At 42.3% G+C, this 18,054-nt stretch overlaps 1 protein-coding gene across 2 annotated transcripts in view; it reads right to left on the bottom strand.

The window, feature by feature from the left end:
- Positions 1 to 17,654, bottom strand: part of LOC118975062 (tumor necrosis factor receptor superfamily member 10A-like) — a 44,356-nt gene extending 26,702 nt beyond the window's left edge. For both annotated transcript variants that reach the window (XM_037028691.1, XM_037028692.1), the window contains exon 1: positions 17,433 to 17,654. In XM_037028691.1, coding sequence (XP_036884586.1) covers positions 17,433 to 17,595 — 163 coding nt within the window. In that variant the 5' untranslated portion in view covers positions 17,596 to 17,654. The remainder of the gene's footprint in view (positions 1 to 17,432) is intronic.
- Positions 17,655 to 18,054: the final 400 nt, after the last annotated feature.

Below are 18,054 nucleotides of genomic sequence, written 5' to 3'. Positions count from 1 at the left end.
ACATCACTGAGCTTCTTCACAGCCTGTTTGAGTTGGTGCTTATTGGCCTTGACCTCTACGACGCAGATGTTCTGTTGTCTACTATCTTCTTCACAGCTGACTGGGTACTCAGGGGGGACTTGGTGATGGCACAGTAGTCACGCTTGTTTCTCCTGGGGGCACTCTGCCGAGGATGCTCAGCTGCTGTTGGAGCCACAGGGAGGTGGGGGATGTGTGGATCTTTTTTGTGTGGCTTTGGATGCCTTTTGGTACTTACTTTGCCTTCAAAGCCTTTGCTTTGGCTTTGGCTTGAGGAGGGGCAGGGGCTTCCTTCTTTGCTTTGGGCACCATCTTCATGAAAAATAAAACAATAGTTTTCTCTTACAGTGTGGCCTGGCCCCAACATTCTCTTGGGGATTTTTTTTAAAGGCGACTACGAGGGACTTAGTGCTGAGGGAGCTTTCTGCCCGCGGTTCGGTGACCCCTGGCTTGGTGTCTTCCAGGTTCTGTCTCAGCAGTGCTCACCACTGTCCAGGCAGAGCTGAGCAACAGCGCTTTCATGTTACAGTGAGAAAGCTAGGTAATTAATCACTGGAACTGTATCAGTTATTTCCTGAGTCTCTGGTTCAACCGGCCATGGAATTTTGTTTGAACTTGAAACTGGTTTTGAATTTGGTGTAGGGCTGGCAAATTAAATCTGAAAATGTTATATGTACTGGAGAGGAGGGACAGGAATGTGTGAATGAGTGAAATATGTTGTTTATTGATGATATTTGTTTTAAATGATGACCCTTAGGAACTACATAATTTCTTGGCGACTACAGACAACTCTTCTGTGAGAGCCTTCTGACCCTTTAGAAGGGGTCACTGCTCCCTCCCTCTGGCCCCTTGAGGTGTTCCCCGGGTGCTGGGGACTTATAGGAGACTGTTTTGCATGGCGTGGGCCCAGCTCCCACTCAGAAAGGCCAGTGGAAAGCAAGGTCTGATGCACAGGACCCACACCCACGGATAGGTTCTCCCACGGGAAATCAGGCCTGCATTGTACCTAGGCTACTTTGAGACTTGCTTTTTGCTAAAATTCCCTCATGCTGAATTGAGGCGGCAAACGTATCATTAAAGTAACTTCCTAAAATCTATGTTAAGCCTTCCAAGGATGAGTGTAACCAGTTCAACCACTTTTCCCTTAGCATTTGCAAATATCCTCCGTCTGTGGTATGATTAGCGGCATCTTTTCCTTTGTTCTCTGTAAAAGGTAACCACACAAAGCAAACCTGTGTATAGTAAATGAGGACCATCCTCAATGTAATATGCCCAGAAAATAAATAAAAGCCTGTCAAGGCAAGGGTTGGAGCGCTCTCCTCTTGAGAGAGTGCCTGTGCCATCCCTTTTCCTCCACAGGACTCGGTCGTCCATGTGAATTTGTCTCATCTCATCCATAACGCACAGAAGCCCGTGGACCCCACAAGCCAGGGTCTGCATTAGGGACTTTACACACTCCACCTGGGATTTCACTGTACTTGGGGAAGCAGACGGCAGCGATAGCCTGTCCAGGGCTCCTTCACCTGCACTTTGCTGGTGCCACCCTAAAAAGGACAAAGCCCTCTCCTCTTTGCCATTTTCCCCCATTGAGAGGATCAAACATACAAGTAAACCAGCACCTGAGGCTTCTCCCTCTCTCCCACCTTCTCCCTCCTCAGACTCATGGGAGCAGATGTACTGTGCTCAGGCCCCATCCCAGCACCATGTCCCTCTAGGACCACCTGCCACCTGAAATTCAGGTGTTCTGAAGCCCTTCTTTTTTACCTTCTGAACCTTCCATTTATAAGTGTGCAGACTCCATGTGCATTTCCTGTTGTTAGTATTTGTCAACAAGTTTACCGTAAGGGAGACCCTCACAAGAGAGGACCTCAGGCTTCTTGGAATGAACTCTTTCATTGATTATAAATTAACTTTAAAATTGCTTTAAAAGCTGTACTTGAACAAGAATTAAATAAAAAACCAGAGGACCGCAGTTCAATTCCCAGTCAGGGTACATGCCTGGGTTGCAGGCCAGTTCCCTGCAGGCCAACTCCCAGCAGAGGACGCGCGAAAGGCAACCATACATTGATGTCTCACTCCCTCTCTCCTTCCCCTCTAAAGATAAATAAATAAATAAAATTTTAAAAAAAGAATTAAATAAAAAATATTTTAAAAAATAAAAATAAATAAAAAATAAAATTGCTTTAAAAGAATTCAGCAGCATGCCAAGCTTTAGTCATCTGAATAAAATCTTAAATTAATTACTCTACCAGAAATGCAATTTAGATCCTGCTTTTCCTTCAAGGTTTGCATTGTACCTGGGACACAGAAGATAGCATTTTGAAATGGAAGATATGAGAGCTCTCTTTATGTTCCTCTGTATGTTTATATATGTTCTAGATACAGCATATTTTTACTGTTAAACGGTATTGAAAAATCATCAGCATTAACACACTTTTATTTTACTGGAGTTTATTAGTTAAATAAGTTCATGTCATTTTACCCAAGCGCAGGTCCAGCTGCCTGCCACCAAAAAAGCCAATACTTGAGGGGCAGGTGCTCATGTAAAGGAAAGTGACTTATTTTCAGGTGCTGGACTCATGTCTCAAAGCCCATCTTCATCTCTCAGTGGAGGCAGAGGTTTTTATAAAGAGAGGGGAACAGAACAAAGAGATTGAGGGAGGGGGTTGTGAAATTCTCCAGGGGCAGACTAGCAGAGGCTACTCTGAGAGGCAGGAGGTGGTCCAGCGTGCATCATCCTGGTTTGGTCATCCCAGCGTCATGCCGTCCTAGACTCACGGCTGAAGGTCAGCAAATCTGGAACTAGTTTGCTTGTAAGCCAAAGTCTATATCTTTTGAAATTAGTTCCTAGGATTTTTATACAAACATGCTGTTCATCTACATGCTACTATCAGTCAGAGTTAGCACTTACAGAAACAATGTCAAAAGCATGGTGAGATGGGTTATAATTTTCTATTGTTACAAATCCCCATTGTCAAATTTTCTTCCATTTCTATGAAAGTTAGAAGGTTTTAGCCAAAACATTTAAGAAAAGTAGAAAAATTCAGGATCCAGTCTAGTTCATGGGTGAAAATTGCACTAGAGAAGCACAATTTTACAGACAATTAACTGAACTAGAGTCAAATTTTCATAATTGTGTTATAAACTTCACTGAAACACTATTTTTCTACTAAAACTACCCTCATTTTTATCAAAAAGCCCAATTATGACCAATTTATTTACTGCATTAATCCCAGTTTCAATTTGGCCTGATCATTTGTAGTAATACAACTAGAATAGCAATTGATTATATTTTGCCAGAATTGTTACAGGCAACTTTTAGATTGAGCTTTAATTAGCCTCTCAGGGCTGGGAAGCCAAGCCACACATTTACCTTAAGACTTTGCCTGCAGCACCTGCAGATTTGGGGAAGCTTCTCAAGTTCTCAAGGTCCCCCAAATGTCTTGAGGTTCTTCCTTGCCATCTCTCAGGAAAGTAGCCTTCACTCCTTACCTGGAAAGGCTTCTATGAACCATATAAATGAACAAGGTATCAGGCCAGTTCTTTAAGGGGATTTTATCAGCTCAAAGTAAATCTTTTTATTTATTTATTTATTTTTTAAATGTTTTTTTAAAAACATTTATTTATTTATCTTTAGAGGGGAAGGGAAGGAGAGAGGAAGAGAAACATCAATGTATGGTTGCTTCTTGTGCATCTCCTGCTGGGAACTGGCCTGCAACCCAACCATGTGCCCTGACTGGGAATCAAACTGTGATCGTCTGGTTTCAAAGTAAATCTTTATCTTTTTTGCTGACATTCAGAGTCTAGGCATGTCTATTTCAGACATGACATTCTAGTCAAAGTCTTGGTTAATAACTGGAAAAAAATCAGATTCCTATTGGATCCATACAAATAAACATATTGCCATAAAAATAATAATACTCATTAAGAAATTCCAAATTCTAGAGGGATCAGTTAGGGAGAAAAATATAAATGCTTTCATGTTCCTCAAATTTACCAAATTGCTCTAAGAAAACAAACAAGCTTTTTATAATCAGCAGTATTTTTAATGTAGTCACAAGAACAATCATTACCCTCAGTTCACTCAGTCCCACAATCAATTCCTGTTTATCTTGATTATTTGCCAGTATCTCTATGAACCTAGTGCTTCCCCAGAGCCATTTATTTCAAAGGTATGATCTTAAATTTTATTTCAGAAATTTATATTTCAGAATTGGTCAAAGTCCTTCCTGGGGATTTTTTTGAAGATGTAATATTTTTGCAAATACATCAGATTAAAGCAATGACTCTCTCTAAATACCCCCCCCCCCCCGCAAATACTTAAAATAACCGATTACCCGATTACAATATAATTGGAAAAGGAATTCCTTTTTTTTTTTTTTTTTGGTAACAACATCTTAAGATAACGATAACAATCAGAATTACAAATGAAAGCAGATCAGAATAAGAAATCAATTAATTTGCTCTCCACTGTCTAATTGTACCTGGAGTTTGTTTGGGAAATAACAATTGGTTTTGGAAAAGCCAAAAGCAGCCTTTGGTCTTTTCATTTGTCATTAAAATTATCACTTTGCTTTACCATCTTTCTATGTGCCTTTCCTTTCCTTTTCTTTATTTCTTCTTTCCCATTTCCATTTCCCTTCTTGTGTATTCCTTCTCCAATGTCCTTCCTTCCTCTGTCACTTTCCTTTATCCTTTCTCACCTTTTTTCCATTTCCTCAATTCCCTCTCTTTTTGCTTCTTTCCTCTACACAATCCTTCTTCAACTTGCACAGACCCACTTCAACTTACACAAACCCTCTGACTTACACAAACGCTCTTCAGCTTACACAGGCCATCCACAACTTACCTAGTCCCTTTTAGTTTGTGTCTTTACAACTCACCTAGAAATAACCAACCCATTTTCAATTCTATTTCCTTCAAAATATATTGCTGTAATTTACATGTTTTATTATCAAACCATATTTTTCCCAACTTAGAATTTTCCAGTTTTAGTGACAACTACAAGTAATTAACATTGTATATATTGAGAAATTTATGAATATATTCTATAATTTTCAGAAACAGTTTTTCTCCCCATTGGCAAATATTTTCACATTTTTATTCTTGGCCATTACTGCATTCCTTTATTGGGCTCAAAAGTAAGCTATCTCATTATCTAGTGTCCTTGGCAACTTTTAGGAGGCCAGAGAAGAGGCAGGGAAGATATCAGGCTTTGCACTGCTTGAGCCACTTAAGTTTAAAAATACCCATGTTTTCCTTTTCCTTTTCTTTATGAGTTTTACTGGCTGAAAGGGGAGTGAGCTCTTTTTCCCTTTTTAAACCATCGATTTAAATCCTTTCCGAGTAGAATCCTTATGATGTAACATATCAAAAGATTGCACATAAGAGATCTTATTCCATTTACCAGAATGGAAATAAGATCCATTATTTCGGCAAAACAATTCAAGATCGAGACCAAGCCATTCTATTCAGAACAGAAACAAGAACAATATCAAAAGCAAAGAAAATGTTTAAACAGATGAGTACTCTCAAACTAAATTCTCACAGATCAAACCAAGTCTCCAAAAGATAAGAAATCAAGCAAAAAACTGTCACTACAGTTTTGTTTTAGACAGACAAGAGCTCTCAAACAGAAATAGACTTCCTCCCATGAAAGCACAGAAACAAAATAGACAACTAAAAAGCATATCCAACAAGAAAAGCAAACAATACCCAAACCCAGATTAAAAGAGTACTCCAACCAAATCTCACACTGGGGAACTGGGATTTTTTTCTTGTCACTGAGCCGTGCTTACTGCCAAGCGGCACCTATTGATTCCTACAGAATCCCAAATGGTTCAAAGAATCCTAGTGGTGGGACAGGGGCTCTTGGTTGTGCACACCAGGGACTTACCAAGACTGGGCTCGGCAGCCCACCTACAACCTATTTCCTTTCACCAGCAAGGCGTTTAAAGGTGGCTGATGCCTTGAGAGGAAGAGAGTGGACAGTTTCTGAGACAAAGAACTCTTGGCAGCTGCTGGGAAATCCCTGCAATCCCTTCCATGGGGCCAGCCTGCCACAAGCAACTGGGATCCCCAGCCGGTGCCTTCCAGGCCTTACATAGTCGACACAGTCCTATCTGGGTTGCCAAAAACTGTAACTAACACAGGTTCAGCTGCCTGATGCTATGAAAGCCAATACTCAAGAGGTAGGTGTTGATGTAAAGGAAAGTGACTTATTTTGGGGTGTGAGACTCACATCTCAAAGCCTTTCTTCACCTCTCGCTGGAGGCAGGTTTTATAAGGAGAGAGAGGGGAAGAGAACAAAGAGATCAAGGGAGAAAGTTGCAAAGTTCTCTATGTGCAGACTGGCACGGTCCATTCTGATAAACCAAGTGATGGACTGGTGGTTGTCTTCCTGGCTTCACGTCATCCTGGCTTTACAGTTGAAGGTCAGCAAATCTCTCAGACCTGGGGTGCTTGAAGGTCGGGGTGCTGTTCATCTATAAGCCACATACCAGTCAGAGTCCGCTCTTACAGAAATCACATCAAAAGAATAGTGGGGTGGGTCACAATTTCCCACTGTTACATTGCCTCTTCTGCAAAATTTGTCAGCAAGAAAAACAAACTGATATGATACAATTTTCATAAGTAATCTCAACATAATTATTAGGAGCAAGTAAATAAAATAAATTGTAAAAGGATAAAAAGTTTCTTTTAGGTTAATTCTTTTAGCAATGATTGTGTTACATATGTAATTAAATGGTTTTATATAAATCTCTTTTGCCCTGGCTGGTGTAGCTCAGTGGATTGAGCGCGGGCCTGGGAACCAGACGATAACGGTTCGATTCCCAGTCAATCAGGGCACATGCCTGGGTTGCAGGCAGGTTCCCTGCAGGCCACCTCCCAGCAGGGGATGCACGAAAGGCAACCATACATTGATATTTCTCTCCCTCTCCTTCCCCTCTAAAGATAAATAAATACATAAAATCTTAAAAAAAAAATCTCCTGGGGGGTGGGCAGGGTTGGGAATATAAGACAGAAAGCTGTACTTGAACAAGAATTAAATAAAAAAATTATTTTTAAAAAATCTCTTTTGTAACTTAAAACTTTAAAATTTTGCTAGTTAAATTAAATGATGGCTATTCATTGAATGTCTAATATAAGATTTTATATTAGATTTTTCAAAATAAGATTTTAAAAAATCTTTCAAAATAAGATTAAATGACAAAACACTGATTACTGAACATAGGTTTATCTACTTTCTGCTTATTATACAGAAACTAAACTATATTGGGTCCATTAGTAACCTTGTGTTATGCTACATTTTAAAAATTATGCTATGAGAAAATACATTTTCAGAAATTATTAAAGGTGTACATAAATGTATTACTCTAAAGAACACTAATTGCTTACCTGAAATTGAGGTTTCTAAGTTAAGATTTCTAACTAAGATGGGAAGAAACTATGCTTTATGTGACAAAAGGTACAAAGTACACAAATGTAGTTTTGAAGTAATTTACAAAATGAGGTTTGTCCTAAAATGTTTGTTTACTTCTGACTGAGTAAGAGACAAACTAAGAGGGACTAAGGAAGTTGTAGAAAGTTTGTGGAAAAGGAATCCTGAGAAAGAAAATTTTATGTAGAGTTTAGTTCTTTTTCACTCTGTTATAAAGTTTTAGAAACCCCAAACACTAATTTGCAAGAATATATTCACCCCTCTGTTCAGTGCAGCATTATTTACAATAGCCAAGATCTGGAAACAGCCTAAATGCCCATCACTGGATGAGTAGATAAAAAAGCAGTGGTACAGTTACACAATGGAATACTACTTAGCCATAAAAAAGAAAAATATTTCCTTTTGTGACAGCATGGATAGACCTGGAGAACATTATGCTAAGTAAATAAATAAGACAGCCAGAGAAGGACAAATACCATACAATTCACTTATATATGGAGTCCAATGTACAAAATAAACTAACAAAGTGGAGACAGATTCATGGATACAGAGACTAGACTGACAGCTGTCAGAGGGGAGAGTGAAGGGATTAATATAAAAAGGAAGACTCACAGACAGACGACAGTGTGCTGACTGCCAGAGAGAAAGGGGAGTGAGGGGGAAGCAGAAGAGGGTAAAGAGGGAATAAATGGTGATGGAAGGAGGCTTGACTTGGGGTGGTGAGCACACAATATAATATACAATGATGTATTGTAGAATTGTATACCTAAAGCCTACATAATTTTATTATCCAGTATCACCTCAATAAATTCAATTCAAAAAGAAAATATATTTACTGATTCTCTAGTCAAAAGTTTTTTCTGTATTTATTGTACTGCACATATTAAAATTTTTCTACCTAGAAAACAGATTCTATTTTATTAAACTTGTTTTGCTTTCTCAATCAAATCTTTGATTACTTAATAAAACATTCTCAATACTAAGAACAGAATACAGTTTTGCTAACCTGAATTTTTTATACATTTTTATCATCACTTTGAGTAAATGAAGAATTTAATATTGTTTTATAATCATATATGATCCTTTTGGGCAGGTGTTTTTGACAAACTTCCCAGGGTTCAAATTTAAGAAGAGACCTTTTCCTTAACCTGGTAATGGTTTTAAGTTGTTCTAAAGGGTCCCTGAAACACTTTGAAAGATTTATTTTCTCTCCTGGCAGGGAGAGGTTTTGAACTAATTAGATTTATTTGATGCTTGAATTGCACAGGAAGCTTTGCCAACTAAGAAAATAGTACTGTTGTATTTGTGTGTATATGTTCTTATTATCAAATGGATATCATATATTGGAGATTACATAAAAAATCTCCAGGAGTCTACAAAGTTGATATAATACTCATTTGTAATTCTTTTTTTTTAAGATTTTATTTATTTATCTTTAGAGGGGAAGGGAAGGAGAGAGGGAGAGAAATATCAATGTATGGTTGCCTCTCATGCATCCCCTGCTGGGAACTGGCCTGCAACCCAGGCATGTGCCCTGATTGGGAATCGAACCGTGATCCTCTGGTTCAAAGGCCCACACTCAATACACTGAGCTACACCAGCCAGGGCTCATTTGTAATTCTTATCTTAAAATGTTTTGTTACAGAAAAGCAAGCTTCTTTTTCAATTGCAGTATAATCAGATCTATAACTGCATCATTTTGGGTTTTTTTCCCTAATTTACAGATAGTCATCGTTTGACTCAAACTTCAGCAAATGTTTCATCTTCAGAAGTCTCCAGGGAAAAGACTCTCACTTATTTTAGAGTTTTCTGAGAATAAACTTTCAGGTCGCACCTTTAAACTAGATAATGATTTACAAAACTCTAAGGAATAACTGGATTCATAAAATGCTAGCAGGTAATTAGAATAAATAAGAATTTATTCTACGGAAGTGAATGAAGTGAAGATGATTATAATTTTTCTAATTTTGTTTAAAACAGTACTGATTTTAAGAATCATTTCCAGAATCAAGGAAACTTGTCTTTTAAACTGCCTATGACTTAGAACAATTTAGTAAATTATATGCTTGTAAGCAATCATAGAACAGTTATATTTTTCTCCCTACCTGATCCTTTCAGAAATTTGAAGACTCTAAATGAAACGAGTATTATTATTTTCATGGTATGGCTGTTTGCATAAATTCATCAGGAATCTGTTCCCTTTATATAGGACACAATTGGAAGCTCTTGATGAGGCTTTGACTGAAATGTCACGTTTGAAAGATACATCTAGCCTCTGGATCTCACAGGAAAGCTCTAAGAAAAGTAAGACTGACTTGAGAGGCCGATAATAGCTCGGTGGAAAACCAGCCTGGAACCTTGCTTACAGGGTTCACAGCAGTTTACAGAAAGGAACATAGGCTGCTGTCCTTAGAGATGGTAAAGGAAAGGCCTCGAGGCATTCGGAGAATCTCCAGAACTTGAGGAATTGGCCCAAAATGATAGGTATTGCAGGCAGATGCGGATGGCAACTATGTGGTGTGGTTTCTTAGCCACACAGAAGGCTAATGAAACCCCAATCCGAGGATTTCCTGCTAAATTCCAGCAAAGCAGATTTAAACACGCCTCTGTGATAGATTGTATTCTTGTCATGCTTAGAGAAATAACAGGCCAAATTTATTGAAACTGGACTTATACAATGAATTAGTCTGAATTTAGCTATATTTAATAAGATGAGGGTGGTTTTACAGAGAAAGGGTTATATTTCAATAGAAACTATGATATACCTTTGTGGTATTAGATTCCAGTGCTGTTTGTTGTCTCTTGGTTTGGGTTTTGTTTTTCTCGTAAACTGGACTAGATCCTGAATTCTTCTAGTTTCCTCCAATATCTGCCTATGACTCTCCAAACACTCTTCCAATTCTTCTCCCAACCTTTGCCTTGGAATTAGTGAGGACTAACACATTTTTCTGAGCCTTGTGATCATGGACTGCAGCTAGAGGACATCATGGGAACGTTGGAGAGATCATGACTACAGGCTCCCTGGTTAAGAGGCGCATACCCTGGCAACCCAGACTAAATCTGGGAAACCACAGAAGGGCACCTGCCCGGCTAACCCAGCTCCCTTCCCTTCTGGGGCCCCTCGTGGCCCCTGTACAGCTATTATGTGGACCTTGCCTCTTTAACCTTCTTGTAAGCTTGTCTCTTCCAGACAGCAACATTTCCATGTTAAGCTAATGGCCATGCACAGCATCCAGCCCACCCTAGATTAAGAAGACCTGGGGGCTCTTAACCACTCCTTGGGTCAGAAAATGAGAGAATTTTGTTCCTCCCATGTTCAGCAGAAGAGACCTCCAGCCCTAATTCCTTAACAACAAGGAGGATACAATGTCTCAGTGGGGCAAGGAGCCAGTATAGAACCTTGGACCCAGGAATGGATAACTACCAGGGGGCCAGAAAGCCAAGTTAAGACCAAATGGTCAAAAAATGTCAAAACTTCTGTTCTGCACGCACTGTTGATCACGGTGTGGCTGCTATATGACATTCCTGAGGTAGGAGTAATGAGCAACACCATTGCCTTTTCACCTTAGCACAGGTTGGCAAGCAGCCCAAGGAAAGGAGGAAGTAACCGCAGCCTCAGGTGGAAAATTCCACACGCACCACTTCTTACGCAAGTCCACCTTTCTTTTCATGGAATATGCAAATGCTGGACTTCTTTGCCCTTCTTCTCAGGCCTCCTCGTAGGAAGACAGCATCCATCTGCTAGAACTTTTGGCCTTAACAGAGCATAAGGTCTCTAAATAAAAATTACAATTTGTCCAAACGCAGGTTCAGTATTTGGGACATTTGAAATCAAAACAAGAACTACACCTGGATCCAGAGAAGCATCAGAGGGTTCCAAGCTCCCAAGGCCCAAAACTAAGTGTGAGGTTTTCTTGGGCTAATGGGTTCTTGCTGAAGTGAGATCCCAAATTTCTTATGGCCAAACCTCTATGTGTCTTATTGTAAGAATGACAGTCTTGATCCACTTTTATGGGAGGATCAGGACGACAGCCTTTAAAGGCTTAAAGGCGAGTTTAATAAACCCACCTGCTCTTGGGCATCCTATTAGATTCCCTTTTTCATTTCTGTGCAGCGACTCCAAGACCACTCTTGCCTTAAAGCCATTGCTGCTACTGCCCTCGTGCCACAGAAATGCTCATCACACCCAGCATCTTTCAGTCAGTCACCTTACTTCCTATGCAATTACTTCCTATGAAATCTTTTTTTAAACTGCTTCCCATATAACTCTTTCATGTTGTCATTACCTTAATCTAGCTATTCCTTTCCCTTCTGATCCCTCGTGACTATTTGCAGGAGACTCCTCTAGGCAAAGCTGATTTGTCATGATCTATAGATGGTTCTCACTGAAAAAATTAAAATGGTAAGTACTGTGCTGGGTATGCTATTGTAACTCAGCCTTTTGAAGTCATCAAGGCAGCATCTTTGCCCATGGCCACATCAGCACAGCAGGCCAGATTCTATGCTTCTACTTGCATTTTATAGCAACATGTAAAACTGTCAACATTTATAGTGACAGTAGATATGCCTCCGAAGTCATTCATGACTCTAATGTTACGGAAGCAATGTGGTTTCCTTACCTCCGACAGAGATGTCTGCTCAGGAATTACTGGATGCTATACTTCTACCTGATGCTTGGCTGTTACTAAGCTTCTAGGACATGCTACATTTCATTCCCTGGAAGTCGAGGAAATCACCTTGCTGACATTTCTGCTAAGAACACTGCCCTGAACAGGCATCAGCAGCAGTCAAACCTCCATCACGGTCCAGCGAGATGTTCCCCCCGTTGATAACTTAGAAAAACTGGCCAGAGAAACCCAACAATTGGCTTTGGAAAAAGAAAAGCAAGACTGAAAATGCAACAATTGTTCATTTGATGAGAAAGCTCTGGTTTGAACCAAACAACAACACAGTCCTTCCAGAAACTCTAAAATCCCCGCTCCTTACCACTCGACTGCATTCACCCATTGGTCCACTGACAAAAGGAGAGCCTTCATGAATGAACTGTGGGGGGGCGGGGGGGGGGGCGCGATATTAACACAATTGTAAAGAATGCCTACCTCAAGTGTCCCCCTGGGCAAAGTAAAACCCAGGAAACCCATTCACATTGCTCCTAGACATTTAAAATCGCCTAACAGACCATTTGAAGTTTGGCAAATAGATTTTATACAGCTTCCCCATATGATGAATATAAATTATGTTTCAGTCATCATACATATGTTTTCTCACTGGACTAAAGCTTTCCCTTATAGACAAGCTAATGCCCCTACAGAGGCCAAAGTCCTGTTAGAGAAGATTGTCCCTCCCTGGGAAACTCTTCTTGGACTCCAGTGATGGAAGGAGCCATTCTCCTGGTCAAGTGCAACAGCAAGTCTGTGCCATTTGGCCAATTTTATAACACTCTCATTGTGCTTACTAGCCTCGGTCTTAAGGCTTAACTGAACATATTTTTGGCACTGTTAAGATTCAGTTGGCAAAATTTGTAGAAACTCTTCAAATACCTTAGCCAAAAGCATTGCCGTTAGTCATTTTAAATCTCAGATCTATCCATTTTGGAACTCATAAACTTTTACCTTTCGAGATAATTATAGGATACCCCATGCATTTGATCCACAGTTAGTAAAAGGAGACATATTTCAATATCATAAAGGTTTAATTGCTCCTATTGAAAATAATCATGCTGCCCTGACTGGTGTAGCTCAGTGGGATGGGCATCAGCCTGTAAACCAAAAGGCCATCAGTTCGATTCCTGGACAGGGCACACGCCTGGGCTGCAGGCCAGATCCTTGGTTAGGGTGTGCAAGAGGCAATCGAGGAATGTTTCTCTTCCTCCCTTCCTCTCTTTCTAAAATAAATAAATAAAATCTTTTTTTTTTAAAGAAAATAGTCATGCTGTGCTAGAACAATCTTTTCAGAGTGCCCACTAAGAAAATAAAAAACTCAAAATGCACACTCTACAACCTAGAGATTTTCTTTTTACTGAAAAAGACACCTCAAAAAAAGATTCCCTTCAGCTTCCTGGAAAGGGTCCTTATAGGGCACTGATGACAAACCCTTGTGCTGCTGAACTCCAGGAACAGACTCTGGATCCGTGTGTCCCTCCTGAAGAAGGCTCTAAACGCTGAGTGCAACTGAGCGCAGGTGACCTGACCTAAAGCTGTCAGAAACTAAAGCAGGCGACCTCTGAAGGAAAAAGTTGCCAAAACAAACAAGTCTGGCCTGTACAATGTTTCTCTTACTATTAAATCTAATTTTTCTCTTTTCCTTGGAAGAAGCGTGCCCTTGTTTACTTTTCCTAAGCTATTGTGAAGAGGGGGATTTTAAAAAAAAGGGGGGGCGGGACCTTTACTGGTTATTAAATTGGTCATCAAGAACTTTGATCTAGGGGACTTCCGCCAAGATGGAGGCGTAGGTGGAAACACTGTGCCTTCTCCCACAACCAAGTTTGAATACAACAAAGGTTTAGTAAACAAAGACACAGCCAAAGAACAGAAAATTGAACTATATGGAAGTCCAACAACAAAGAACAGCTCAACCAGACCGGTAAGAGGGGCGGAGCCAGCAGCGGAGCAGGGTGGGGCAGGAAAGATGCCCTGACCCGGGCATTCAGGCAGTCGGGGTAACAGCGCGGACCCAGTGAGGGTGCGGGGCAAACTGACTGCAGTCACACATTCGTAAACTGATAAACCAGCAGAGTGAGCAGTGAGACGGACCTCGAAGGCCCCAGCGGGCAAACCTAGCGGCGGAGGGCTGACTGCGGTCACACATTCGCAAGCAGTGGGACGGAACGCGTGGGCCCTGGCGACGGTGGCAGCTGCGGCAGCAGCTGTGGGAGGCAGCAGATGAGACCACCAATGCTCCTCTTTGACCCCGCCCCCATGTATAGCATCACAACCCAGCAACTCAGTTGCTCTGCTCTGGTGAATACCTAGGGCTCAGCTCCTCATATGTAACAGGCACGAACAGCCCAAAAGATGGTGCAAGAAGAACTCAAAGTCCCAGAGCCGATAACTCTAAGTGAAAAAGAAATAGCGAACCTCTCAGATGCACAGTTCAAAACACTGGTGATCAGGATGCTCACAGAACTGGTTGATTATAGTCACAAATTAGAGGAACATATGAAGGCTAAACTAATTGAAATGAAGGAAAATGCACAGGAAACCAATAGTGATGGAAAGGAAACTGGGACTCAAATCAAGGGAGTGAACCAGAAGGAAGAAAGAAACATCCAATCAGAAAAGAACGAAGAAACAAGAATTCAAAAAAATGAGGAGAGGCTTAGGAACCTCCAGGACATCTTTAAACGTTCCAACATCCGGATTATAGGGGTACCAGAAGGGGGAAAGAAACAGCCACAAGTGGAAAACTTATTTGAACAAATAATAAAGGAGAACTTCCCCAGTCTGGCAAAGGAAATAGACTTCCAGGAAGTCCAGGAAGCTCAGAGTCCCAAAGAAGTTGGACCCAAGAAGGAACACACCAAGGCACATCATCATTACATTAGCCAAGATTAATATAAAGAAGAAAATTCTAGAAGCAGCAAGAGATAAGGGGACAGTCATCTACAAAGGAATTCCCATCAGACTGTCAGCGGATTTTTCAAAAGAGACCTAACAGCCAAAAAGGGGCTGGAAAGAAGTATTCCAAGCCATGAAATCCAAAGACCTACAGCCAAGATTGCTCTACCCAGCAAAGCTTTCATTTAGAATGGAAGGGCAGATAAAGTGCTTCTCAGATAAGGTCAAGTTCAAGGAGTTCATCATCACCAAGCCCTTATTATAGGAAATGTTAAAGGGGCTTATCTAAGAAAAAGAAGATGAAAAATATGAACAGTGAAAAGGACAGCAAACTCACAGTTACTAACAACCACACCTAAAACAAAAGCAAACCAAGAGGACAGCTAGATCAGGAGTGGAACCATAGAAATGAAGATCACATGGAGGGTTAGCAACAGGGGAGTGGGAGGAGGAGAAGGGGAGAGAAGGTACAGAAAATAGCATAGACAGTAGGTAGAAAATAGATAGGGGGAGGGCAAGAATAGTTGGGGAAATATAGAATCTAAAGAACTTGAGACTCGTGGTCATAAACTAAAGGCGGGGAATGGTAGGGGAGGGGGTGTGCAGGGTGGAGGGGAATGAAGGGGGGGAATAGAACAACTGTAATGTTATAATCAATAAAAATATATATATATTTTAAAAAGTTGCTTTTGAACACCAAAAAAAAAAAAACACCTTTGATCTATCCAAGATAATAATGGTCTTTGTTTCATTATCTACAGGTCTGATCTGAGTTCCTGGTTCAAATTCATCATGTAACTAAGTTGTTACGCTAATTCTGTTTTAAATTCTTACTAAGTTCTGCACCTGTCACCTGTTAACCCTGGAGGTGATCCATGCACTTCCCCTCTCATAGGAGAGACACCCAGAAGAGGTCCTTCCCAACGTGAGGAACAAAAAAGCCTCGGAAGTTGGAAGACCTGCCAATCACTGATGCTTTCAGAGAAAGCTCTTGAGCCACAGGGGGAAATGATAAAAACTAACTGGGACTTTAAGATCAGTTGGGTGGGTCTATAAGAGAGGCTAGAGCTTCTGGAAGTTCACATTGGCTCCAGTTTCTGGACAGTTCCTGAGAACCCCTACAGGAAGAGCTCTGCATTCCTAACAAATCTCTGCTAGCAACAAGGAACCAAAACCATAACAACCCTGTGTCCCGTTTTTCACAAAGAATTCAAGTTCAGTGTGGCAAGAGCATAGGGAAACAGAAAAAACTGTGGACTCTTTGTGGGAAGGTAAAATGGTTCAGCCATCTTCTGGAGAACTATTTCTCATTGTCTAAACAAAAGTATAAAATGAAACCCTCCGACACAGCAGTTTCACTTCTAAGGATTTATGAAATACAAGGTGCACGTGGGCATGCAACACATACAACAGTACATGCTACAGTGCAGCTGGAATTAGCAAATCACGCACGGGATATAATCTAGAAACAGATTCGTTAAGCGTCAAGAGTAAAACACACATGCCACCCATGTCTCTTTACCACACAGTAAAACATTACGCTGTTGTAAGAGAGTAAGAGAAGTCTGCATGGACTGAGATAAAACTTCTACTGGTATTCGGTATGAGCTTCGCAACGTTAACAAATATCGATATATATATATAGAACTACCACCTCCCTGAAATTTGAATTAATTTGTTAAATAAAAAACATTTATAGCTCTGTGATGCCGCTAACGCGGGTGTGGCATTTGATCTTTCATTTTTTAACAGAAGGAACCTGGAAAGTGCCACGGGGGTGGAGCTTCACGTGGCGTTTTTGTTTTTTGTGTGTTTTTTGTTTCTGTTGTTCCGGGCCACGCATCACTCCGGTTTGAGCAGCTCTGCAGCCCCGGCAGCCCCGGCAGCCCCCTGGCCCTTGGCCTCTTCAGCTGAGGGCCGTTTACTTTGACTGGACGTAAGTGGATTCAAGGTTCAGAACTGAAACGGCTTCAAGTCAGAAAGAAGAAAAGCGACATTCAGCGGGCTGCCGGCTAATCGATTTGTGTCAGCCAAGTCATAGAATGTAAACTAAGTGTAAAAAATCACGAGACCAACGCAGAGAGCCAAATTCCCGATCGCTCCCCGCGACTCGGGGACTTTCCAACCTGGCTAAGGAGCGCGGCCCGGGAATTCGCCCGGGAATTCCTCATCCTAAGAGCCCTGCGAGGTCCCGAAAAGCTCGCGCGCCTCCCCGCCGCCCCCCGCCCCCCGCCCGGTGGGCTGCAGCCCGGCCGGGCCCCGGCTCTTCCCTCGACTCTTCCCTCGACTCGCCCACGGTTCGTCCTGCGGGACCTGCCCGAACATGACCCGACGTGCCCGGGCACCCCGTCGGGTCCCCTTCCCCGTCCCGGCCACCAGGCGCGCCTTCCCCGCCTGGGACCGCGGCAGGTGCTCACCCAGAGGAAAAAGGACGAAGATCAGGATGAGGAGGTGCGGGAGCCGAGGACTTGGTCCCCGCTTGGAGCTCAGCGCTGGGGCGCGCCCGAGTGCCCGCTGCCCGGAGCCGTTGGAGAGCGCTCCGGGCCCCGGCTGCCGGCGGGCGCGACCCCGCGGAGCCATCGGAGTCTTCGGCGCGGCCCTGAAGAGCTAAGTCGCCGCCGTGGAGAGCGCGGTTTCGTATACCTCGTCGCGGAAGTGGCGATTCGCTTTATTAAGCCCGGCCTGGGCGACCCCCACGCGCCACACTGGAGCACCTATCACAGGTGGTGGGCGGAGACCCGGGGACACTAGGCTCCGGAGGTGACTCAAAAGCACGTGCTCTCCGGGGGCGGAGGGTGGAGGCCAGAGTCCTGAGTCCTGAGGGCCCGCGTTTCCTTCCCCAGCAACACACACGAAAGGCGAGGTCTCCCACCCGCCCAGTTCCGAACCCTGCCTGCTCCCTGCAGGTGGGGTGTCCGGCTGAGGTCCCTGAGCCCAGGGCGCGGTCCGGACCGAGTCCCAGGGCTTGCCCCGTCTAGCCAAGGTGTGTGCAGGACCGAGGGGCACAAGACAGGCCCCCTCCCTGCCTCGTCCGGAGTT

This window comes from Sturnira hondurensis, unplaced genomic scaffold (genome assembly GCF_014824575.4).
Source record: "Sturnira hondurensis isolate 20B ecotype Veracruz unplaced genomic scaffold, ASM1482457v3 Scaffold0020119, whole genome shotgun sequence".
Classification (NCBI taxonomy): domain Eukaryota; kingdom Metazoa; phylum Chordata; class Mammalia; order Chiroptera; family Phyllostomidae; genus Sturnira; species Sturnira hondurensis.
This window is presented reverse-complemented; position numbering and strand designations above follow the sequence as displayed.